The 27433-nt window shown below is 37.5% G+C and overlaps 1 protein-coding gene across 6 annotated transcripts in view; it reads right to left on the bottom strand.

The window, feature by feature from the left end:
• ATM (ATM serine/threonine kinase) overlaps window positions 1-27433 on the bottom strand; it is a 154485-nt gene that overhangs the window by 91971 nt on the left and 35081 nt on the right. For 4 of the 6 annotated variants that reach the window (XM_051819893.2, XM_008261832.4, XM_070077809.1 and 1 more), the window contains 15 exons: window positions 25537-25908; window positions 24465-24659; window positions 23302-23397; window positions 20904-21126; window positions 16519-16644; window positions 15619-15744; window positions 14648-14737; window positions 11543-11714; window positions 8708-8907; window positions 6984-7066; window positions 6734-6889; window positions 5851-5926; window positions 5596-5726; window positions 4635-4755; window positions 915-1088 (listed from right to left, as the gene is read on the bottom strand). In XM_051819893.2, the coding sequence (XP_051675853.1) occupies window positions 915-1088; window positions 4635-4755; window positions 5596-5726; window positions 5851-5926; window positions 6734-6889; window positions 6984-7066; window positions 8708-8907; window positions 11543-11714; window positions 14648-14737; window positions 15619-15744; window positions 16519-16644; window positions 20904-21126; window positions 23302-23397; window positions 24465-24659; window positions 25537-25908 (2341 nt within the window). The remainder of the gene's footprint in view (window positions 1-914; window positions 1089-4634; window positions 4756-5595; window positions 5727-5850; window positions 5927-6733; window positions 6890-6983; window positions 7067-8707; window positions 8908-11542; window positions 11715-14647; window positions 14738-15618; window positions 15745-16518; window positions 16645-20903; window positions 21127-23301; window positions 23398-24464; window positions 24660-25536; window positions 25909-27433) is intronic. The other 2 variants (XM_051819896.2, XM_051819897.2) reach the window with 2 other exon arrangements.

Below are 27433 nucleotides of genomic sequence, written 5' to 3'. Positions count from 1 at the left end.
AAACATGCATTTAACTTTTCTATACCTTGATTTTCTTATCAATGAGATAGGAATAATAAAAAAAAGAAAAACTGTATTTAATATAATTGGCATAATAAATGGGACATAGCAAACCCTAAGCAAATGTTAAATGGAAAAAAAAACCCACTAAAATATGTTAGTTTCCAGCATTTGATTATATCTCAAAGGAAGGTTTAAGTTAAAATTATTCTCCTCAATGTTAAATATAAACATTATATAACACTTATAATAATTAGCTAGTATAATTGTATATTTCCAAAAAACACCCTATATTAATACCAAAAAATAAAATGTTAACTTATCTAAAACTGTTCGCCTATAAGTTGGCCACTGACCCACTATAAAGCTCCATGGAAACCATACTGTATCAGCCTACTAATTCACCACATAAAAATCAGCAACAGAAAAGCCTGGAACTTCCCAAACTTCCAATGCTGAGGTGGTAGAACAACATTCCTTAACATTGTAATAATCTATATGTAAAGCTTGAATCCCAATTGTCCTCCCCTAATACAATCATCACCACCCTAAGATTTGAATTCTAGCCCTGATAGATGCTAGTGTGCTGGAAGAGTCTACAGGGCAAAATCCCTGAAACTGCTCTTGTCTCTGTGTGTTTCCTCTCAATCAGTGCTATTCCAGAGATTGGTCTGTGTGACTAAAGGTCATTTATCTTTGTTAGTTTAATGAATGGAATGTCAGACGTAACACTATATACAAATAAACAGACTATTCAAAAAGTTACTATAATTGCTTTCCAAAATTTCCAACCTAAAAAATAGTTTCCAACTCTTAAATAGGTGTCAATTTGAAAACTAAGGTTTAATCCCTCTGTTAAAAAGTTAACCAAGGAGGATTATCATTATAATAATAATAAAGTCATTCACATTTACCTTTTTCACAAGGTGAGGTTCTAATCCATTCTCTTTTACAGATTTGCAAAGTGCAAACAAAGCCTGTTTTTCACAGACAGGGCTACAGTATAAAACCACAGCTATCATCATCAATAAAACAGATTTTCTATTATAAGTCTCATCCAAAATTTCAGGGTTCTCAGCACTGTGGGACTTCAAAGAATGAATAATTTTAAAAACAATGACATAATGCAGTATTTAAACATTACAAATGAGTTATTGAAACTAAAGTAACAGAACTAATGAAAACATCTAAGCAGATGTTTTCATTAGTTACCAGTTTTACATCCTACATCCTACAATGATCACACTAAAACTAGAGATTTTGAGAAAATAGAAGTTTTCAAGATTGAGAAAGACTGTTCTTCCTAAGATCCTATCGAAAGAATTGTCAAAGGAAAAACATGCCAGTGAGATATAAATTTCCTTGAAGAAAAAGAGGAAGACTGGATATAAAGTCATACTAAAAATGAACTATAATGAAGGAGATGGGAGAGGGAATGGGAAGTGGGATGGGAGCAAGGGGGAGTGGTATGGGGGAAAGAACCACGATATTCCTAAAGTTGTATCTCTGTAAAAACGCATTCATTAAATAAAAATTTAAAAATGAAAAAAAAAAAAAAGTAGTAACAAAAAGATGGTGAGAGATTAAAAGGTCCTCTTCAACTTCCATCTGTAATTCCTGAAATGACTTTTTTAATTGCTATTTAACACATATCTCTTTATACTTTAAAAGGCAGTATCAGCACAGCAGACTCATAGAATGGCAGATGCCCTAAACAGCACTCTGGTCTCAGAGTCAGCCCTTAAGGCATTCAGATCCAGCTAAAAAGCCCATTAGAGTTTCTCAGGCATGGAAAGCCAAGGCAAAAACAAACAAACAAACAAACAAAACAAAAAAAAACCTACATGAAAGATCTCTATGCGTGAGATCCCAGCGGAAAGAATGGGACATCAAAGAAGGAGGTACCTTTCTCTGAAGGGAGGAGAGAACTTCCACTTTGACTATGGCCTTGCCTAAATAAGGTCAGAGTTTGTGAACTCCAGAGGCTTCCATAGCCTTGGCAACTCATGACAAAACCTCAGGTGATCACTGACATGATAAATAAGAGTGTCAATTGTTAGATCAACAACAGGAGTCACTGTATACTTGCTCCCCATGTAAGATCTCTGTCCTTAATGTGTTGTACTATGCGAATTAACATTAATTTCCACGACTCAAACAGTACTTTATACTTTGTTTCTGTGTGGGCCCAAACTGTTGAAATCTTAGTATATACCAAGTTGATCTTTTGTATATAAAGATAACTGAAAATGAATGTTGACAAAGAATGGGATGGGAGAGGGAGTGGGAGATGGGATGGCTGCAGATAGGAGGGAGGTTATGGGGGGAAAAGCCGCTATAGTCCAAAAGTTGTACTTTTGAAATTTAAATTTATTACATAAAAGTTAAAAAAAGTAGTATTAGATGTATAACCAAAAGGAAAAAAATCACATGATACACTTCCAGTTTAATAATCAATTCTAAAATTTCAATAGTCACATACATTATTTTTAAAAGCTGTATTTGAGGGGCTGGTGCTGTGGCACAGCAGGTTAAAGCCCTGGCCTGAAGCGCCAGCATCCCATATGGGCGCTGGTTCTAGTCCCAACTACTCCTCTTCCAACTCAGCTCTCTGCTATGGCCTGGGAAAGAAGTAGAAGATGGCCCAAGTCCTTGGGTCCCAGAACCCATGTGGGAGACCCAGAGGAAGCTCCTGGTTTTGGATCGGTGCAGCTCCAGCTGTTGCGGCCGTCTGGAGAGTGAACCAGCAGATGGAAGATCTCTTTGTCTCTACCTCTCTCTCTAACTTTTTCAAATAAATAAAATAAATCTTAAAAAAGAATAATAAATAAAAGTTATATCTGATAGAAGTTTCTCTTCACATTTTGAAAATGTGCTACACAGGGATCCTAGATCTGACTTTTGGAACAAAAAAGTCCTAATTCCTTCACTGAACGGCAATCACTGAAATCTTTGCACACAGCTATGAGCTTTCTAACTTTCCACTAGATTTCTTCACATTCCTTGTAAAATGAAGACCTACATACTCTCTAAATCTTAATTAAAAACCTATTTTTACTCAGAACCAAACATATTTCAGCTGCCCTTTAATAAGTACAGCAGGGGTCAGTGCTGTGGCGTAAAGCCGCTGCCTGCAGTGCCGGCATCCCATATGGGTGCCAGTTTGAGTCTCAGCTGCTCTACTTCCAATCCAGCTCTCTGCTATGACCTGGGAAAGCAGTATAAAATGGCCCAAGTCCTTAGGCCCCTGCGTAGGAGACCCAGAAGAAGCTCCTGGCTTAGGATCAGCACAGCGCTGGCCACTGCGGCCAATTGGGGAGTGAACCAGCGGGTAGAAGAACTCTCTCTCTCTCTCTCTGTAACTCCGACTTTCAAATAAATAAATAAATCTTTAAAAAAAAAAAAAAAAAGCATAGCAGCCAGCGCCGCGGCTCACTAGGCTAATCCTCTGCCTGCGGCGTTGGCACCCTGGGGTTCTAGTCCCGGTCGAGGCGCCGGATTCTGTCCCGGTTGCTCCTCCTCCAGTCCAGCTCTCTGCTGTGGCCCAGAAAGGCAGTGGAGGATGGCCCAAGTGCTTGGGCCCTGCACCTGCATGGGAGACCAGGAGGAAGCACCTGGCTCCTGGCTTTGCATCAGCTCAGCGCGCTGGCCGCAGCAGCCATTGGGAGGTGAACCAATGGTAAAGGAGGACCTTTCTGTCTCTCTCTCTCTCACTGTCCACTCTGCCTGTTCAAAAGAAAAACAAACAAACAAAAAAAAAAAAAACAAAAAAATAGTATAGCAGATCTAAGTTATTTTATTAGCACTGCTCATTAAAACATTATTTCCATTAATGAAACAATGAAACATAGATAGAATTTACTTCTTCTGTATCACAGTGTTTATTAATAGTAGGATCTCTGATGTAAAACTCAGTGGGTCTTTTTCTAAATGATTTGTTACCAGATAGTATTTTCCTTTTTTGCAGCTGGGCTGATATTAAAATAATATATATTATTTCTTTTAAATTCTACACTATTTATATTTATCTTTCAAATCCCTTAAAATACTGTTAAATTCTACACTATTTATATTTATCTTTCAAGTCCATTGAAACACTTTTCTAAATTCACATTCTTTCATCCAAATGCTCTTTGCATTTTCTCAGTATCATACATTTGATAGTCATTTAATCGTCTCACATTCTTTTTAGAAACAATGAGGGCATAGGTATGAATAAATGTGAACACTAAGACAATTTTTACCACTTTAGGAAAAATATTATTCTACACAGAAATGTGAAAAACACAAGGTTTAAAAAAAATCAAGATAATTTTATCTTGTGGTATATTTTCCTGAATTCATTTTTATCACCATGTTTTAGCCATATATTATGCAAAGTATTTTAACAAAAAAGGAAATTATTTGTAGACCCATAAAAACAGTAAAATTTTTTCTCTAAAAAAAAATGTAAGTTGAACCAAAAAAAATATGCTAATATAATGTAATTTCATTCAGTTCACATGGCTGTTGTAGATAAGTATTATATTGTAAACCACTAGATACAAATTATCGTGTGCCACACTTGATAAAATAATATATAAGATATTCACAGACAGTATAAAACAAGAACAAATATGTATTACTAGAATTACCACTTCTCTCATTCCTTCCTGAGTTTTCAAGCATGCATTGTCAAAAGCAGTCTGCTGAAGCTTCAAAGGAAGTGCTTTCCACAGTCTGGGACAATCTCCTTGTTTCATATCTTGGAATAATCTTTTGGGAGAAAAAAAACAAACAGTGAAATTTGTCTATTTTAAACATTATATTATTAATAGTAGGACCTCTGATGTAAAACTCAGTGGGTCTTTTTCTATATGAGTTGCTACTAGATAGTGTTTTCCTTTTTTGCAGCTGGGCTGATATTAACATAATAATGTGTTGCAGTTTTATATCCTAGTCGAACAGGGAGAGGTAAATGTGTTAAAATATAGTATTTCAAATATGCTACAGAGTAAAGAAAGGAAGGGAAATGCTTTATTTACCTGGAATGCAAGGTTGACAAATACAAGATAGGCTGTAACTTAAAGTTTTAAAATCAATTTAATTTTAAAAAGTATACTGTTGATTTAATTACCTGATAAACATGTAATCCGTAAGAAATTAATATTTGCTTATTTAAGTACTCTAACATAAAACAGATTCCCTTGACAGAATAACTCTAGTGCCTAACTGCATTCTCACTCCAATAAACTTAATGCAATTAGCACATATAAAATGTGTTAATTCACATGAAAATCATGGTCCTATCTATCCAGCATTCTACATCTCCTGTAAGTGGTGTCAGATATGCCTCATTCAAGTCAATTATTTTGTAACAACAAGTAAGTTATTTCACCTAAGCCAAAAATTTTTATCTATATATTCAAGAAAATAATAGTACCTAAGTGATAGAATTGTCAGAATTATCAGAAGACATAAATGCCAGGTACACAGTACAAATACATGCTCAATAAGTGCCATTCTTAATATTTCATCTAGAGATCTTAGACTGGGCTAGATACTACATTGCTATTTGCATCATTACAAACACTTCATTAATACTGGATCTGTTACCTATTGATTGACTCTGCAGCCAACATGCGAACTTGGTGATGATCATCAGCAAGGAACTGTGGAAACACTTCATTTACAGGAAAATCTTTACCCATTACATTAAGAATAGCCCATTTTGAATAAGGATCAGCCTATGAGAAAAGAATAATTTGAAGTGAATATAAAATATCAAGAGAAAAATCAATCATTACCAAACAGAAATTAAGGCTGCTTTTAAAATCTCAACAGAGATCTTTCTCACATGGAATAACTTACCTCAAGCAAAGTTTTCAGGCACTGTACTAGTGCCACTCTTACAGAGAATGTGCATTTCCTCTCCCTTGTTAGATGCCTGAAATCAATTAAGTGTTTCAAATTTAAATAATCATTCAAATAAAAACACAGAAAAATCACTGGATTTAAGGTTAATATATAGGGTGCTTTAAAAATTTCTTTCTCTGCTAAACTTAATCCTCATTATGTGAAACAGGCCAAGGTACTCACCCTCCCAAAAACTCATGTTAAAAGAAATTAGTTTGAAAAAGAGTTCCTTGTAATGTGTATTATGTTTTTCATACAAGTATGCCTATATTTCAGGCTATCATACTTTACCTGTGTTACAATAAACTGCTTTAAAAGGACTTTTTTTAAAAAGTTTTATTTATTGTATCAAGATTTCAAAATCACATTCCACACCAGTTTATAAGTCTTTATTAATTAAATATTATGAAAGCTCTAAATTGCCTAAATGTACTCCCTGTTAAGTATCATGATATTATCTCAGATTGTGACATTAAGTGTGAATTAACTGGATAACAACAAGGTCAACTTACTCTTTGGAAATATGAACAATCCAACTGATTTGGTCTTGTTACACTTTCTTTATTCAACACACATGCTAAACTTTTAAATGATTCAAAATTTTAAGGTAAACATATTATATAGTTTAGCAAGTCAAGCCTTAAGCAAAAGACTTAAGCAAAAGACAATGCTGTTTTTCAAACAATTGAAACAAATTACATTCTGCTAATATTAAAAGATGTCCATAGTTACACTAGGAAGATCAAAGGAAATCACCAATGCAGAAATACAAAGTATATGTTTGTATCCAGAGGTAGTAAAAGAAAAACAAACATTTCACAAAATAGCCTGTACCTACCAAAATGCTCCAATCACTGTAAGGAATTGTCCTTGAGCATCTCTTGTGTTCTCAGCATCCAAATTGCCTTGACCTAGGTTTGTCACTACAGGAAGGACATGGTTTAAAACTGTTTTACAAACATCTTGGTCACGACGATACAGAGAACACACATTGCTGTGGTGAAAAAAATTTAACTTTATAAGCTTAGCAGAACTTATCAGTTAGCTGAGAAATTTAAAGGGAAGAGAACATGGTTTTAATTTCTTACGATAGTGGTTTCAGAAGTTCAACAATATCTTCCATTGGCAAGGGATACTCTCCTCTGGGAAGCTCCTTTAAAAGCACTAAATACTAAGATAGTAGGGAAGAAAAAAAATCAGCTTTTTTCACTGGTCATTCACATATTAGTGTATACACACACACACATATATATATATACACACATATATTTCTTATACATACACACAAACACATCCATGTAAATTTTCAAAAGGGCATATGGTTAAAAAAAAAAAGCCTTTGAGGTCAAACAGAGCTGAATGTAAAGCCTACTACCAACAACATTAATTTATATGGTTAAAAAACCATCTGGGACCTTTGTACTCTCACCTGTAAAACAGGGATATACACTGACCTGGCCTGACAACTGTTGAAGATTACAGAAAATAAATGTAAATCTGGCTGCCATGTGGAAATTCAATAAATGATTATTATTATCATGAAAGAAGTATTCAATGAGAATCTGAAACTATATTATATCTTCACCCTCCCAAAATAATGATTGGATTTTAAGAATTCAATGGTTAAAATCTATCCTGTTGATCTGTTTTGGAAACGTGAGAAAACCACAGGCAGGGAAGAAAAGTCAAAGGCCCTGACTTACCCTCCTAATGACAACTTTCTGAGGCTTAACATGGAACTATGGATACTATGCGCTATTTAGCAACTGCCATACATAATGGAAGATACAGCGAGGTACCAAACATTTTTCTAGTTATACTAGGAGATCATATGAGATTTTCCCCCTAGTATTTATAGGCAGAATAGTATATTGCTTATTTTATCTTTAATATTAAGAAAATAAAATGAAGCTTTCAAATATTTGATGTGAAAGTCACATGTTACTGAGTGCTTTGAAGTGACTTTAAACACCGTTTCAAGAAAAGCATACAACAGTTTCCCTTTGGCCAGGACTAGAGATTTGACTAGACTAACTGGCAGGGCCAAAACCAAGGGCTCAAGCAGAGCACAAACTTGTTTGCTGTGGTTGGGGGATCACATGCATATTTGCCCATGCTGGGAATGTGTTAAGCCAATCTATCAGGGACACAACCAGCATGTTTCTCTGAATTAGTGACTCACCAAATATGTCTGCCAATTTTTTGGAAATGGAAACATGCCCTGGTACCCACTCAGCTTCTCACTGGCCTAGGGACTCTTATCACCTTATACACAGGGGCTGAAGTTAAGGAAACAGCCGACATGGTCAGAGATTAGTTACATATAAAGCAATTGAGTTTTAAAGTAAACGTTTTAAGATTAAGTGGAAAGCTACGTTTATGACTTTCACAAAATGGAGCTACATATACAGAAAGAGAACACCAAACAAACCCTATGGTAATGAACTAGAAATGAACCTATCTTTCACTAGTATCAAGACAAAGGCAAGATGCAAACTTCAAACACAATTATGCATTACTTTTTATATTCTACATCTGTTTCTTGACTTAGTCCAATAACAATTTGATAATTATACATAAAGGGAATAATCTAACCAAATTTCATCCAAGTTTCAATGTTTCAGCAAGCATTTAAATTTTTTTCACAATACATAAAAAGGGAAAGTATATTTTATAACTAGTCCCAGATTCATTTCTTAAGCAGGCAGTATCAAGTCTTCAAAGGCAATTGTGATTCTCACATGTTAGACTATCGCATTTAATCAGTACAATGAAACAGAATCAAACAGTTTCTTCATTTCACTTAACTCACCATGTGTAGGTGGACAGATTTAGTAGGGTCTAATATGCTAGAATCAACTAGCATCAACAATTTTCTCCGAATATCAGCCGCTCTAAATGACACAGTACTGGTTTGAGAAGTAGTTACACACATACACAAGAACTTGACCATGTCTAAAAGAAGGAGATCGTGCTTTGACAGATATTCTTCAGCTAATGGATTCATGGCACCTAAAAATGAAAAGCACTTATTAACACTGAGAGGTAGAAAAGCCATATATTATTATTTTTTTTAGAGGCTAGCACTGTGGCATTGCAGGTAAAACCACTGCCTGCAGTGTGAGCATCCCATATGGACGCCGGTTTGAGTCCCGGCTGCTCCACTTCCAATCTAGCTCTCTGCTATGGCCTGGGAAAGCAGTAGAAGATGGCCCAAGTCCTTGGGCCCCTGCACCTGCATGGGAAACCTGGAAGAACTTCTGGCCATTTGGGGAGTGAACCAGTGGATCAGAACTGGAGCAGTCGGGACTCGAACTGGCACCCATATGGGATGCCGGCACTTCAGGCCAAGGCATTAACCAACTGCGACACAGCGCCATCCCACCACATATATTAACTGGAATATCCTCCCCTTCTCCTACCCCAAAAAGTGTACAGAAAACAAAACTACAATGAATTTAATTATACAACAAAAGCTTCGAATTTCTTGATGAAAAGGATTCTATTATTAAGAAATAATCAAAAACAGGAAAAAAGGTATTTAGATTAATTCCACCATAGTAATGCTATTACAAGGAAACAGAAAAGAACTCTTCTATGAGTTCCAATAGTCTTTTTTTTTTGGCCAGGCAGTTAGACAGGGAGAGAGAGAGAGAGAGACAGAGAGAGCGGTCTTCCTTCCATTGCTTTACTCCGCAAATGGCCGCCTCAGCTGGCACCACGCCAATCCGAAGCCAAGAGCTGGGTACTTCCTCCTGGTCTCCCATGCAGGTGCAGGGACCCAAGCACTTAGGCCATCCTCCGCTGCCCTCCCGGGCCACAGCAGAGAGCTGAACTGCAAGAGGAGCAACCAGGACTAGAACCCGGGGTGCTGGCACCGCAGGTGGAGGATTAGTCTAGAAAGCCACAGTGCCAGCTCCCAAATTTCTGACAATAAAAATTGGTCGAAAAAAATTGGTCAAGAAAATCACAATATTTAGTATTAGAATAGTATAGTTGGGGCCAGCACTGTGGCTCAGCGGATTAACCTCCTGGCCGGAAACGCCAGCATCCCATATGGGTGCTGGTTTAAGACCCGGCTGCTCCACTTCCAATCCAGCTCTGTGCTATGGACTGGAAAAGTTGTAGAAAATGGCTCAAGTCCTTAGGCCCCTGCACCTGCACAGGAAACCCAGAAGAAGCTTCTGCCTCCTGGCTTTGGATCAGCGCAGCTCCGGCCATTGCAGCCAACTGGGGAGTGAACAATCGGAAGGATGATCTCTCTCCCTCTCTCTGCCTCTCCTCTCTCTGTGTAACGAAAACTTTCAAATAAATAAATAAATCTTTAAAAAAATAGTATAGTCATTAAAAAGTTGTGCTCTAACAGGTAAAATCACTGCCTGCAATGCTGGCATCCAAGCTGCTCCACTAACAATCCAGCTCCCTGCTAATGGCTTAGGAAAAGCAGCAGTTACTTGGGGAAAATGCTTATTTTAATGTTAAACTAACATTAAAACTAACAAGTTATAAAAGGGATATGGGAGCAGACACTTGGCCAAGCAATTAAGATGGCCGAATCCCATGTCAGAGTATTTGGATTCAATTCCCAGCTCTGGCTCCCAACTCCAGCTTCTTGCCAATGTAGATATTAGGAGGAAGCAATGATATAGCTCAAGTGACTGGGTCTCTGCCACCAATTTGCAGGCATATGCAGATCAGAATTCCATCTCTCATTGGTGAGATCCTGTTCCCCAAAATCTATCAAATGGCTCTACTTCCTTTTATAAGTTTTATTTATTTATTTATTTGAGAGGCATAAAGATAGCGAACATGTTCCCATCTGCAGGTTCATTTCTCAAATGCCCACATAGTACTCCCAGATGAGTGACAGGAATCCAACTACTTGAACCATCTGCCGGCTCCCAAGATATGTGTTATAAGGGAGGTGGAAAGAAGAGTAGAGCTAGGACTTTAAGTCAAGCACTCTAACACAGGAAGCTGGAATGCCAAGCAGAAGATTAACCACCACAACAAATGCTCTTTTCAGAGGGGTGAAATTTAGCAGTAATGTCTTATAATTCTGAATTCCTCCCGGGAAGAATATAATAGAAAGTTAATAAATTCAGTTTAAAAAAAATAAATCCAGGCCGGTGCCGTGGCTCAACAGGCTAATCCTCCGCCTTGCGGTGCCGGCACACCGAGTTCTAGTCCCGCTCGGGGCGCCGGATTCTGTCCCGGTTGCCCCTCTTCCAGGCCAGCTCTCTGCTGTGGCCAGGGAGTGCAGTGGAGGATGGCCCAAGTGCTTGGGCCCTGCACCGGCATGGGAGACCAGGATAAGTACCTGGCTCCTGCCATCGGATCAGCGCGGTGCGCCGGCCGCAGCGCGCCGGCCGCGGCGGCCATTGGAGGGTGAACCAACGGCAAAGGAAGACCTTTCTCTCTGTGTCTCTCTCTCTCTCACTGTCCACTCTGCCTGTCAAAAATAAATAAATAAATAAATAAATAAAATAAATCCAAGAAATTTAAGGTGAACAGGAAGGGAACAATCATTACAGATTACGCTAAGGAAAAATGAAATGAGCATAAAATTGAAATTAATGAGACTTTCTATAATGTTCAAGTAATATAAACAGGGAAAAGACATCCCAAACAGAAAATATGTACTTACCAATAGTATTTTGGTTCTCTCCAAATTCATTTGCATCACTCTCACTACTAGCAGAGTGATCATTAAAGAGATTCATGGATGACTGATCTTCTACCTCCATTAGATTTTCAGTAGTATCATCTTCCATTGATTCTATTTCTCCACAGTCAAATGGCTTTTTTATTAAGGTTGCCTTCAAAGAAGAGAAACAAGGATGTTCAAGTTGGCTCCTTTCAGGAAAAAATAGTTAAAACTCACCCAGAGAATTCAATATTTATGTATCCATGAATGCAACAGTATTATTTTTATTCAACATCCACTTGGAAAATGGATATAAAAACTGTAATACAGCAGTATTCCTAATTTTCAAACTTTATAAATGATTCTTTGTATTAAAAAGTTATGTATTGGGGCTGGTGCTGTGGCATAGCAGGTAAAGGCACTGCCTGCAGTGCCAGTACCACATATGGGTGCCGGCTTGAGTCTTGGCTGCTCCTCTTCTGATCCAGCTCTCTGCTAATGGTCTGGGAAAGCAGCAGAGGAAGGCCCAAGTGCTTGGGCCCCTGCACACAGGTGGTAGACCTGGAGGAAGCTCCAGGCTCCTGGTTTCAGCCTGGCACACCTCCAGCCACTGTAGCAATTTGGGAGTAAGCCAGCGGATGGAAGGTATCTCTCTGCCTCTCCCTCTCTTTAGCTGTAACTCTGCCTCTCAAATAAATAAACCTTAAATATATATACACATATGTGTATGTGTGTGTGTGTATGTGTATATCCCAAGTTAATAAGGATGTGTGGAAAAACTAGTTTAACTATTTTGAGGGATAATGACACTATCCATTAAAAATAAGATTCATATTCTCAACAAGCAAATTTACTGCTAGAATTTATTCTGTATCATTCATTTGCACGAATACAAGTACACAAAATAAAGAGTTCAAGAACCTTTACTTTAGAACTCTTTGCAACAAAAAGCAATATTTTAAAGAGATTAAAATTAAATATATATATTTAAAAATTATATATATATTTATATTTAAAAGTATATGTTTAAATATATATTTAATTTATTATATATATATTTAATTTATATTAAATATATATTTAAAATTATATATTTAAATATTAAATATATATTTAAATATATAAATATATATACATATAAAATTCATAAAAGGTAGGACACCATACATTGCTAAAAAAGGCACAGAAGTGCCGAGACAGCATATGATAAAGTAAAACACCCCTTCATGATGAAAACTCTAAGCAAACTGGGTATAGAAGGAACATTCCTCAACACAATCGAGGCATTTTATGAAATACCCATGGCCAGCATCTTATTGAATGGGGTAACGTTGGAAGCATTTCCACTGAGATCTGGTACCATACAGGGATGCCCACTCTTACCACTGCTATTCAATATAGCACTGGAAGTTTTAGATGGAGCCATTAGGCAAGAAAAAGAAATTAAAGGGATACAAAATGGGAAGGAAGAACTCAAACTATCCCTCTTTGCAGATGATATGATTCTTTATGTAGGGGATCCAAAGAACTCTACTAAGAGACTACTGGAACTCATAGAAAAGTTTGGCAAAGTAGCAGGATATAAAATCAATGCACAAAAATCAACAGCCTTTAAAGAACTTCTAAGATCAATCCCATTCACAATAGCTACAAAAACAATCAAATATCTTGGAATAAACTTAACCATGGATGTCATAAATAAAAGTGTCAATTGTTAAATCAACAGGAGTCACTGTACACTTGCTCCCCATGTAAGATCTCTGTCCTTAATGTGTTGTACCATGCAAATTAACGGTAAAACTACTACTCAAACAGTACTTTATACTTTGTGTTTCTGTGTGGGCGCATACTGTTGAAATCTTAATATATACTAAGTTGATCTTCTGTATATTAAGATAATTGAAAATGAATCTTGATGAAGAATGGGATGGGAGAGGGAATGGGAGATGGGATGGCTGCAGGTGGGAGGGAGGTTATGGGGGGAAAAGCCGCTATAATCCAAAAGTTGTACTTTGGAAATTTATATTTATTAAATAAAAGTTGACAAAAAGGCATAGAAGTATGTAGCTTATAAAATAAGTACAGTTATAGAGAAAACCATCAATACTTGCATTAAAATAAAAATAACCAATTTATAGAGTATTATCTCACTCAGAATAAATGTTTATTCTATGTTCCAGGCACTAGGCACATATAATAAATATGACTGGGTTTTTGCTACTAATTTGCAGGCACTTGCAGATCAGAGTTCCATCTCTCATCTGTGAGATCCTGTTCCCCAAAACCTATTATATGGCTTTATTTCCTTTTGTAAGTTTTATTTATTTATTTATACAACAGAATGTATGTAGCATTAAGCTGATTTTCATGGGATAAATAAAAAATCAATACCACAGTAAGAATATGTTGCAGGCCGGCGCTAATCCTCCGCCTTGCGGAGGCTAATCCTCCGCCTTGCGGCTCCAGCACACCGGGTTCTAGTCCTGGTTGGGGCACCAGATTCTGTCCCAATTGCCCCTCTTCCCGTCCAGCTCTCTGCTGTGGCCCGGGAGTGCAGTGGAGGATGGCCCAAGTGCTTAGACCCCGCACCCGCATGGGAGACCCGGAGAAGCACCTGGCTCCCAGGTTCGGATCAGCGCGGTGCGCCAGCTACAGCGCGCCGGCCGCAGCGGCCATTGGAGGGTGAACCAACGGCAAAAGGAAGACCTTTCTCTCTGTCTCTCTCTCACTCTCATTGTCCACTCTGCCTGTCAAAAAAAAAAAAGAATATGTTGCTTGTCTGGTAATGTTTTTCATTTTTTTTAAGAAAAATAATTATTCTGAATTTTGGCAGTGTTACACAGAAAGAGGTATGAGCCCAGATGATTAGTTTCCAGTTTTAGAATCTATTATTTATTGAGAATCAAAAAGCCAGGTACTGCATTAGGTACCAACATTAAGGACCTATCAAATACATTTTCTTCAAACCCAATGTTTTTATTTAATATTGTCATTTATACAAAAATAAGATGATATACATTTTGAGATCGAACCTTTTTAAGACATTTCAACAAGAAAAAAATACACATTTTAGAATCATAAAATTAAAACAGGAACCATACTTACTAGACTTTTACAAATATCTGCAATGTCATTCATTAGCTTTGATGTTAACAATCGTAGGAAAAAGCCAGATGTAATCTTATTTGGATTCTGCTATAATTAAGACAATGAATCAAGCAATAAAGAAATTTTAAAATTACTCTTGGCAGATAGTATTTGTTCTACTTCAAATAAAATGTACATAAAAATTTACTATTAAGGCCAAACCTTAAATTATTTCAGAAGCAGTAATTTCTTTTCTTATAGAAATAATAACTATAATACGACTTTGAATATGAATGTGCTTAAAAAATTTAAAATATCAGCTAATTATACAAAACATAAGCAGTAACTGCAGATTACAGTTTTTTTCTTCCATTTCTATCTTTTCTCACTTAAAGCAAATGGCAGAAATCAAAATGCAAAACCAGAAATATATGCTGATAATATTGATATATGGTCAAGTACTTTTCAAGATATTTCCAGTTATTATTAACTTTTAGAGATCTTTCCAATTATTATTTACATTCTGCAGGGCTGAACTAAAGCCATAGACCTGCTCCAAGTCAAAACAAAGATCACCAGGAATAGTAGTCTTTCTACTAAACACTATCTAAAATGATGTGGGCAAAATCAAGTAACTTATGTGCTAGAATTATCTTTGTGATACACATTAGTCCTGGTATAGGAATATGCATATCACATAGTTTATAGTTAACAAATTTTCATTAAACAAATGAAAATACGTCAGCAATAAAAGAATCATCTATGTTAATGCCATATGAAAGTGGGTAGAAAATCTCAGAAAATTTCAATGATGAAATTAGTTCCACAAGAAACTCAGACTACTATTCCTTTATTCCTCTGTATATTATCTTTACAGTTCAATTTATCTTTAAGTCAGTTTATGAACTTAAGAACGAAGCCAAAAAAAAAAAAAAATCAGTAATTATTCCCCTAAATGAGCTACATTCCAAGTAAGCAGAGTATCTTACCTTGGTACAGTTACATAAGCAACTTGTACATATATGCATCATATTTCTCAGGGAACCAATTCTAGATTCCTCATATGTCTTATTTTTGAACAGAGTTATGCTTTCTCCTGCACACTGCATTAAAGACTATTAAGAACAGAAGGAGGGAAAATTAAAATTCTAATTAAAATTATAGTTTAGTATTGCTTCCATAGACAATTGCATTTACAAATCGGACATGGTCATAAAGTAAAATAAAAAAGCATGAACATTAAAAAAATTACAAATCTTATACTTTATTTTCTGCAAGTCATTCCATTATCAGAAATGCCAAGGGGCCTACATCATAGTACAGCGGGTAAACCAGTTGCCTGCAACACCAGTATCTCATATGAGCACAGGTTCGAGTCCCAGATATTAAGGGGTAAACCAGCAGACAGAGATCTCTTGCTCTCCCTTTGTAATTCTTTCAAATAAATAAATAAATATTAAAAAAAAAAAAAGTACTGAGAGAGAAGGACATACAGTATGATTTCTTCTCAGGCAGCATAAATAAAAGAAAGGGTTAACTATATGGGCTGAGTATCCCTTATCCAAAATGATTAGAAGTACTTCAGATTTCTTTCAAATTTTAGAATATTTGCATATAATTGAAGACTAAACATGAAATTATTTCATACACACCTTATACCCTCAGCCTGAAGGTGATCCTATGCAACAATGTGTTATGCATCTCCATTTTAACTATAACTCATCAAATGAGGTCAGATATGAAATTTCTACTTGTAGAATCATGTCAGACTCCAAGTTTCAGATCAGGGAACATGTCAGATCTCAGATTAGGAATGTTCAACTTAAGTAACATTTTGCTTTCCAAACAAATTTAACTAGTTTTTCAGAAATCAACAAAAATTCTCCTACCTTGGCTTTCTGGAACAATTCTGATTTACATGCTTCCTCTTCAGCTATTATACCCATAGAAGAATAGCAGCCGAGAACACCCACCAAAAGACTTGAACACCGGACGAGTGTTTCTAAATTTGTAATCTGAAACCACAAATAGGAAAATATTATTTTATTAGTAGTTTGGGGTACTGTAAAATTACCTTTTATTAAGACCAAATTTTATATACATATTAAGAAGCAAAAGGTCAGTTAAGTGAATTAAAGATGGCATATTATGAACATCTTGAGAAAACACCAAGTAGGTTACTATAGTGTTCTAATAACAAAGATTCTCAATAAAAATGGCTTAAGTTTCTCCTACTGACCAAGTAGGACACAACCTTTAAAATGTTCTCTACACACAGATCTTCTTTTTGTTTAACATTTATTTATTTGAAAAGCAGAAATACAGAGAAGCAGACGCAGGGGAAGGGTAGGAGAGAGAGGTTTTCCATTGCTGGTTCACTTCCCAGAAGAAGCCAGAGCTTCTTCCAGGTCTCCAACGCAGGTGCAGGGGCCCAGGGACCTGGGCTATCTTCTACTGTTTTCTCAGGCTATAGCAGAGAGCTGGATCAGAGGAGGAGCAGTTGGGATTGGATCAGAAGTGGGGCAGCTGGAACTCGAACCTGCACTCATATGAGATGCCGGCACTGCAGTCGGGAGTTTTACCCACTACGCCACAGCACCAGCCCTTACACACAGATCTTTAAAGGAACGGTGCACAATACACACAGGTTCTTAAGTATTTGAGGTAGTGGTAAAAGAGAAGATAAATATCCTGACCAGCTGGCATTGTGGCGCAGTGGGTTAAGCCATGGCCTACAGTGCCAGCATTCCACATACATGGATGCCAGTTCGAGTGTTAGCTGCTCTACTTCCAATGCAGCTCCACAGGAACACACCAAGGAAGTCAGTGGATGATAGCCTGAGCATTTTGGCCACTGCCACCTGTATTGGAGAACCAGACAGAATTCATGGCTTCTGCCTGGCCCAGCAGTGGGTGTTGTGGCCATTTGCGGGGGTGAACTAGCGGGTGGAAGATCTCTGGCTGTCCCTCTCTGGGTAACATTGCCATTCAAATAAAATAAACAAATCTTTAAAAAGAAAAAATCCTTACGGGCAAATAAATGTTTCTCAGTCTTGAGATATAACTAGAAATTAGATGCATATAAAGAGACTTCAAAGGAGCTGGCACTGTGACGTAGTATGCAAAGCTTCCACCTGAAGCACTAGCATCCCATGTGGGCACCAGTTCGTGTTCTGGCTGCTCCTCTTCTATTCCAGCTCTCTGCTTATAGCCTGGGAAAGCAGTGGAAGATAGCCCAAGTCCTTGGGCTCCTGTACCAGCGAGCACACCAGAAGAAGCTCCTGGCTCCTGGCTTCAGTTCAGCCCAGCTCTGGCCACTGTGGCCATCTGGGAATGAACTGGTAGATGGAAGACTTTTCTCTCTGTCTCTCCTTCTCTCTGCAACTGTAGCTTTCAAAGAAATAAATAAAATCTTTAAAAAAAAAAAAAGACATTAAAATAACATTTTTAAAAGACTATTTGTTTATTCATTTGAAAGGCACAGTGACAATATAGAAAAGAGACAGAAATCTTATATCCACTAGTTCACTCTCTCCAAAAATGCCCACAAACAGCCAGGGCTGGACCAAGCCACAGCTGTGAGCCTGGAAATCCTTTCAGGTTTCCCAAGTGGGTGACAATACATTAGCCATCATGTGCTAACTCCCAGGTGCATTATCAGGAAGCTGGATGAGAAGCAGACATGGGACTCAATCCTAAGTATCTTGATATGGAATGTGAATACCTCAAGTAGTAGCTTAACCTGCTGCACCACAACACCCACCCGTAAAATGGCATTTTGAGCTTCTGAAGGAAAAGTACCTTGATTTATACAGTTTTTTGGACTCCAGAGACTAGCACAAAATATTTTTCTAATAGATACTATTTAGACAATTTACAGAATATGTAAGGTTGCAAAGATTACATAGTAAAACAAGATTTTCAGATTTTTCTATTCCTATATTGCACAAAACAGTACTTTAGTGGAAAAGGTAGAAAACAATAAATTACTTTACAATGGAATTAGATACAATTTGATGCAGAAGGATGTCAGTAATCAAAGGAAAGTAAGAGATAAAACAGACACACACTGGCCCCTCTAGGGTCTTTTGGGTCATTTACCTTGGATATTGAACTAACTCCCTTCTATAGCTTCTGGGCTATTTTATTCAAGTATTTTATCACTTATCTATGTAAAAAGGCATTGTGGAAAACAAAGAATAAAAAAAAAAAATATGTATGGGAGCTAGTGCTGTGGCTTGGTAGATAAAGCAGCCGCCTGCAGTGCCGGCATCCCATACAGGTGCCAGTTCATGTCCTGGCTGCTCACTTCTAATCCAGCTTTCTGCTATGGCCTGGAAAAGCAGACAATGGCCCAAGTCCTTGGGTCCCTGCACCCGTGAGGGAGACCTGGAAGAAGCTGTTGGCTCCTGGCTTCAGAATGGCTCAGCTCTGGCCATTAAGGACAGTTAGCGAGTGAACTACAGGTTGAAGACCTCTCTCTCTGCCTCTCTGTAACTCTTTCAAATAAATAAATCTCTTTTAAAAAGTGTGTGTGTGTGTGTGTGTGTATGCATATATATATAGGGGGCCAGCACTGTGGCACAGGAGGTTAATGACCTGGCCTGAAGCGCCAGCATCCCACATGGGTGCCAGTTAGAGACTCAGCTGCTCCACTTCCAATCCAGCTCTCTGCTATGGCCTGGGAGAGCAGTAAAGATAGCCCAAGTCCTTGGGCCCCTGCACCCACGGGGGAGACCAGGAAGAAGCTCCTGGCTCCCGGCTCTGGATCGGTGCAACTCCAGCCGTTGTGGGCAACTGGGGAGTGAACCATCGGATGGAAGACCTCTCTCTCTCTCTCTCTCTCTCTCTCTGCCTATCCTCTCTCTGTGTAACTCTGACTTTCAAATAAATAAATAAATCTTTAAAATAAAGTGTGTGTGTGTGTGTGTGTATATATATATATATATAGAGAGAGAGAGAGATAACATACATAAATATCACGGTATAATGAAGATCCTATGGGCCATTAAAAATTCAAAATATTAAAAGTATTCTGAAAATTTAAAGATAAAAATCTATTAAAATTGACAATGTCTAAGAAAGGCTCAGCAACAACCTTAATATGTGGATGGGGGCTGGTGCTGTGTTATAGCGCGTAAAGCTGCCGCCTACAGCACCACATGGGCGCTGGTTTGAGTCCCGGCTGCTCCACTTCTGATCCAGCACTCTGCCATGGCCCAAGTCCTTGGGCCCCTGCACCCGTGTAGGAGACCTGGAAGAAGCTCCTGGCTTCATATTGGCACAGCTCTGGTCATTGCAGTCATCTGGGGAGTGAACCAGTGGACGTAAGATTTCTCTCTCTCTGCATCTGCCTCTCTGTGACTCTGCCTTGCAACTAAATTAATAAATCTTAAAAAAAAAAAAAAAAACTGCACTACAATTCCCACATCATCCAGCATTCTTTAAAAAATAAATACATTTTTAAAAGTAGATGATTTGAATACAAAGAAATGGGCAGAACAATAGTTCATGAGGAAATACGAGTTTAGTCAAGAGGACAATACACATGAAGCAAATTTGTGGTTTTATATCAGGACAAAGAAAAACATAATGAGAAATATATTATCACCCATTCCTCTTAAAATGCCACCAAAACATATCAGATCTGTTTAAATTTTGTACTTTTTTGGTTAATATCTCCTACCTTTGTATTGAGAAGTTTGTTTCATATTAAAAGTCAAACTGTGACTACTCTAACTAACATACCCAAACAATCTTATTCATGTCTACCACAATTCCTGGCAGAAAACAAGTATTCAAATTATTATTCTTTAGTTACCTTTTTTTCAAGCTAAGTTTTCCCTAATCATTGCAATGTATTGCCATTTTGATTTTAAAACCAATTATTTAGGGAAGGTGTTTGGTGTAGGAGTTAAGACATTACTTGTACAGGGGTCCCTGAGATCTATTCCAAACTCTATCTCCAACTTCAGCTTCCTGCTAATGTGCAACTTGGGACACAGTAGGTGATCAGTGAAGAAGTACTTGGGTTCCTGCCACCCACATGGAAGATTTGCACGGAGTCCAGGACTCCTGGCTTCAGCCTGGTTGTTACAAACATTTAGGGGTGGGAGATCTCTCTGTAAGTCTTGTCTCTGTTTCAAACGAATAAAGTGATTAAAAAAAAAGAAGAAAGGAAAAGCCCTTTCCCACCACCATGTCTCTTTTCCAACAGCCTGCTAAAGTTAGAATAAACTTAAGTTTCAGTTCTTTTTTCTAAAAAAAATCTCACCTCAGATGAATAATTATTTAGAAGTTGTTCTGATAATCCCAGAAGATAGCGGTTCAGTGATTCCTTGAGATTCTGGTGAACAGAAAATCCAATACTGGATTGAAGCTTTTCTGTTGCACATTCTTTTACAACAGTTAAAAAATCCATCTTGTCAAAAGTTGTCTGAAGAAATAGTTCTTCTATTTCAGAGAATGAAGGCTCTTCTTTAACTTTTTGGTGTTCACTTTAAGAAAGTATGATCTTTAATTTATAATCTAATATTTAAGTTCCATAAACTAGCAAAATATTACAAAGGAAAACATTAACACAGTATCTACATTATTCAGGTACTGCTTATACAATGGATTATTCCTCATTTAAATAATTCTCTTCCTTGGGCTTTGATACCTACTTGGATCAAATTACATTACACAGTAGGAAATTTTACCACAAGATGAACAAAATAAATACAAGTAGGGCTGATGCTGTAACACCATAGGTTAAGGCACCTCTTGCAAAGCTGGCATCTCCTATTTGTGTGTGTGTTCAAGTCCTAGAAATTTGCTTCTGATCCAGCTTCCTGCTAAAATGCCTAGGAAGCCATAGGAGGATGGCCCAAGTACTTGGAGCCCTAAAACCCATGTTGGAGAACAGAATAGAGTTCCTGGCTCCTGGCTTACACCTGGTTGTTGCAGTGATTTAGAGTGAATGTGTGAATGGAAGATATCTCTTTGTCTCTACCTCTCTTACTCTGCCTTTCAAATAAATAACCTTTAAAAAGAACAAAGAAAAAAAGAGAAATACAAGTGAAAATTTCAAAGGCAAATTCAGAAAATACTAAAAGGTAAGTAACACCATATATAAACACTGACAATACTGCCTAGAAATATATCTTTTTTCACCTTTGATTTCTCCAAATGCTAGGATTTTTTTCATCTTACATCTTCTTGAGGAAATCTGCATGCCAGTGATTATTTTCAGTCACAAATTAGGGATACATATTATTCTCTTAAGTCAATCAAGTAAAACCTAGCTTTTTAGATTTTTGGTTTCAATTATTACTATTATTGAAAAAAAAAAAAAAAGAGAGAAAAGAGAAAGAAAGAGAGCATGTGACAGAACTCCTATCAGATAGCTAATTTCCCAAATGGCCACAACAGCAGGAAACAAGCTACCCGGTAGAAGCTGTGAGGTGAGAACTCAATCCAGTCTCCTACATAAACCCAATTACTTGACCCATCTCCACTACCTACCAGGATCTGCATTAGCAGGAAGCTGGAGTCAGGGGCCAGAACCAGGCATGGAACTCAGGTACTTAGTTACAGGATGCAGGCATATTTATTTGAGAGGTAGAATTATAGACAGAGAGGGACAAAGTTCTTCCATCTGCTGGTTCATTCCCTAAATGGCCACAATGCCTGGAGCTGAGCCCAACTGAAGTCAAGAGGCAGGAGCTTCTTCTGGGTTTCCCACACAGGTGCAGGCGCCAAAGCACTTGGGTCAACTTCCACTGCTTTCCCAGGCCATACACAGAAAGCTGGATCAGAAGAGGAGTAGCCAGGATACAAACTGCTGCCCACATGGGATGCTGGCAGCTCAGGCTCAGGCTTAGCCTATTACGGCCACAGCACCTGCCCCCACTAGGATGCAAGTATATTAACTAGAATTTTAACTACCAGGCCAAATGCCCACCCAATTATCATTACCTTTTAAAACGAACAATAATCAAATTCTACCTGATTTTTAAGACATGTGTAACATCTTTAAGAATTGATTTCACAGAATTTTTGTTTTTTAACTTACCTTAACTACTCAATTTTTCCATTGTCACTTGTTATACTATTATATATATCACATTATTTAGATTAAGATCCAGTAACCTTGATCTAAAATTATAGAACACATATTACAATCACTGATTTAAAACAATCTTTTCTCCAAGGACACTTGTGATTTTGTTACTAATTTAGCTAATAATTAAGATACAACTAGTACTCTAGTAAAATTATTATCTTTGTAATTAAAGATATGTATTAAAGGGGCCAGCGCTGTGGCATAGCGGGTCAAACTGCCAACTGCAGTGCTGACATCCTATATGGGTGCTGGTTCAAATCCCAGCTGCTCCACTTCCGAACCAGCTCTCTGCTATGGCCTGGGAGAGCAGTAAAGATGGTCCAAGTCCTTGGGCCCCTGGACCCACGGAGGAGACCAGGAAGAAGCTCCTGGCTCCTGGCTTCGGATCAGTGCACCTCCGGCCGTTGCGGCCAACTGGGTAGTGAACCAGCAGATGGAAGACCTCTCTCTCTCTCTGCCTCTCCTTCTCTCTCTGTGTAACTGTAACGTTCAAGTAAATAAATAAATAAATCTTAAAAAAAAAGATATGAATTAAAATAAAATAAGACTATATTTGACAACATACCATTCTTGCCCACTTTGGAAAAACTTCATTGCAGCTTTAGAGTTTTTCATAGTGAGACTCACCAGAATTTTCTCCAGTATGCAATGAGGAAAATTACTATAAAAAAAAAAAAAAAAACTAAGAAAAAAGTTCACATAAGGGACAAAAAGCCATTTAAAATATTCTCTAAACATTAACATTTATGCCTGGTTATAAATCTTGACCTCTAAACCTGGATTTTAAATTAAAATTGTTTTCATCTGTACTAAATTCCTTAATATATGAATGGAGAATATAAAAGGATACACATCATGTTACCCTCATTTCCAACACTTCTTGTAAGCAGAATCAAGTCTGCATTTCTAGATACGATTGTGAAATCAAAGCAAAACTATCAGCATTCAGAGGTATACTCTCATCACTCACTTCCAATTACCATCTGTGGAAAGGTCAAATGGATAAGTTGCTCTGCTCCTCTATCCAAGTGCTATTTTGTTTTTCTCTTGTTTCCTTACCTCCTTAGTTCAATACTTTTCACCCATATGACACTCTCATGAATAAGGATCCAGGATCCACTTGAGTCACATATATAGATCTATTTACACAGGATTACAAAGGGACATACAAATGCTCAAAAATTATATGCATATTCCTCATGTACATTCCCATATTTTCACAGTAAGACAATTTATTTCAGAAATGATCCAAGCACAAAGACATAGAGTACTATATAAGCAAAGAGAATATTTATTATTAGGGCTAGCTCTGGAAAACCCTGCATTATCACTACAAAACACAGCCGTCCCATCTAATAACAAATTTATATAAAGCAACAGAGGGCAGGAGTGTGGCGGTAGCAGGTAAAGCTGCCACTTGCAATGCTGGGTGCCTGTTCTATGTCCCAGCTGCTCCACTTCCAATACAGCTCCCTGCTAATGGCCTGGGAAAAGCATAGGACAGCTCTAGCATTTGCGCTCCAGCCACAAGGTGGAAGACCAGATGAAGCTCCTGGTGTTCTTGTTTTTGGCCTGTCCCAACCCTAGCTGTTGCATCTGTCTGGGGATTGAACCAGTGAATGGAATCTCTCCCCTCTCTAAGTCTTTTAAATAAACAAATCTCTAAAAACGAAGAATAACCAAAACAAAACAACTAGCAGAATACTAATATTAATGAAATGATATTACCTGTGAAGAATAGGGGGCAATTCTATACTGTCTTCTAAGTCATCTTCTAATTGATAAAATAAGAGCCATTTCATTATCAATTCCTTTAAAGAAAAACTTCTGTTTACTTCACATATATTTAACTCTATTCCTGTTTTTACTGTTTCTGGAACAATGCAGCTAGACATTGCCAAAGCCAAACAGTATACAGTAGAACTGTAACAAAAACAAAGGACAATTGTTAAAAATAAGCCTTTGGGGTCATATATTTGGTACAGCAGTTAAGATGCCACTTGGCAGACCTCATCTCCTATCAGAGTGCCTACATGCAAGTTCCAGCTCCGCTTCTGATTTCAGCTTCCTGTTAATGTGCACCCTGGGAAGTAACAGGTTCAAGTAGTAGGGCCCCTGTCACCCACCTGGGAGACCCAGATGGAGTTCCTGGATCTTGGCTTCAGTCTGGGAGAGCCCTGCTATTGTGAGCATTTGGGAAATGAACCAACAGCTAAATGAACCAACAGCTGCAAGATCTTTGTCTGCCTTTGAAGTAAGTATAAATAAATATATGCGTGTATACATATGTATACACACATACACATATATCTATAAATATATATATTTTTTAAAGGTAAGCTTCTTTGAGAGTAAGACACCTTCTCTAATCAATTATCACTATGTCTTCAGTACTCAGGAAGGTGCCAGGCACATTGCAGGCACATATACTAAGTTAAATTGTATTGACTAAATGAACAGAAAAACTATAAAAAAAAAAAAAAGTCTGAATGTATTTACATATCTCTTATAATAGTTGGTAGCATTACAAAAAAGCTTATGAATATTAAACTGCAAATTACAGATAAATTTAAACTTGTTATAATTCTTTAAAGAAATTATTTTTAATCGGTCTTCACTAATCCCTTGACATTTTAACTAGATTTAACATTTATGTACTTAATAACTTTTCTTAAACAGCAAAACCATTAAAGTAGAATTTGATGTTATCCGTAACAAACCACGAAACTGAATTAACAAACCACGAAAATGATCATATACATAATATCCATAATATCTATACAATGCATATTCAACTTACCATGAAGGTCTACAGGCTGACCCAGTAAATAACTTCCAGAATTCTCTGTCGACCTCAACTAAACTACCTTGAATTATGGCTCCCAACAGGCCAAAATTTTCGGCTTGGACTTGTTCAGAACTTATACCACGGAAGGCCATGGTCCAAATTTTAATCCAGAGTTTCAATAAATCTGACTTCTGTGAGCTTTCTAAGTCTGATTTCTTGCCTTGACACAATGCAACTTCTGTAAGACATCGTAAAACATATGGTGTGCGTTCCCCACGTCGCTGTTGAGGAAGAAGCTGGTAGAGTATCATCAGTAATGAAGACAGATCATGATTAGGTAAACTTGCAGGGTATTTTGATATTAACTGGGTTGTAATTTGTAGCCTAAAAGGAAAAAAAGAGGATAATTAGAAAGTTATTCTACCCTATTAACAAGCTAACACAAAATAGAGACAAGCTACCCCTGGAACAAACTAATTAAAGAAGCAACAGCATCATATTCCATATTACTATTCTCATAATAAATTGGCTGTTAAATTTATAAGGTCCTACATTCTAAAGTGACAGGAAGACCACCAACTTTTTGGCTAGTTGGGTAAGTTATATTTCTCTTAAAGTCTGCTTTTTCTTGATATTAATTATTCAATAAATATCCGCTGTGAATTCTCTAGAATGTATACAGCTTAAGTATAAGAACTTCATGTTATTTAGCTCTATATCTCTAATAACTGGCACACAACAAGCGTTCCATAAGTAACTGCTAATTTAATGGACAAATTTTAAAATCTAAAACAGGTACTCTCAATCATAACATGAGCTTGACCAATAGGTACCTACATAAATATAGTTTTCTCCCACCACTAAATTATATTTAAGCATTCCATTAACATGGCAAATATTAGGGTCAGTGCTGTGGCGTAACAGGTAAAGCTGCTGCACGCAGTGCCGGCATCCCATATGGATGCCGGTTCAAGTCCCAGCTGCTCCACTTCTGATCCAGCTCTCTGCTGTGGCCTGGGAAAGCAGTGGAGGATGGCCCAAGTTCTTGGGCCCCTGCTCCCACATGGGAGACAGGGAAGAAGCTCCTGGTTCCTGCCTTCGGATCAGCACAGCTCCAGCCGTTGAGGCCAAGTGGAGAGTTAAACAGTGGATGGAAGAACTCTCTGCCTCTCATTCTCTATGTAATTCTTTCAAATAAAAATCTTTAAAAAAAATATGGTAAATATCAATTTTTTTTTATTTCAACGGCAGAGTTAGAGAGAAAGAAAGAGAGAGAGGGAGAAACAGAGAAAGATCTTCCATCTGCTGGTTCACTCCCCAAATGGCTACAACAGCCCGAGCTGGGCTGATCCAAAGCCAGGAGCCAAGAGCTTCATCTGGGTCTCCCATGTGGGTATGGGTCAGCTTCCACTGCTTTCCTAGGCACAGTAACAGGAAGCTGCATCAGAACTAGAGCAGCTGGGTCTAGAACCAGCACCCATATTAGATGCTGGTTGAACAGGCAGCAGTTTTAGCCGTTATGCCAGATGGCTGGCCCCAAATATCAAGATTATTGATCAGAAGTTTAACTACAATACATACTTTTTCAATTGTCTTTAGCCAAGATGTTAACCCTTATGAGTTTCAGTTTTCTTTTTAGTATAGCAAACAGGCTGAAATGAAGAAATTCCAAAGATCCTTAACAGATATATCATTTTGTGATTCCACAGATTTATACAATGAATCCACATAAATATTTAGGAATGTTAGATATAAGTAAACAAAACAGAAATTAAAGGAAGTAATCTTTTATCATGACATATGGTCAAATTGCTCTGTGGTTTTATTTTTTTAAAATGTGTTTATTTAAAAGGCAGAGTGACAGGAAAAAAAATGAGAGAGAGAGAAAGAGAGAGAGATCTTCCTTCTT

This window comes from Oryctolagus cuniculus, chromosome 1 (genome assembly GCF_964237555.1).
Source record: "Oryctolagus cuniculus chromosome 1, mOryCun1.1, whole genome shotgun sequence".
In the NCBI taxonomy this organism is placed as follows: domain Eukaryota; kingdom Metazoa; phylum Chordata; class Mammalia; order Lagomorpha; family Leporidae; genus Oryctolagus; species Oryctolagus cuniculus.
This window is presented reverse-complemented; position numbering and strand designations above follow the sequence as displayed.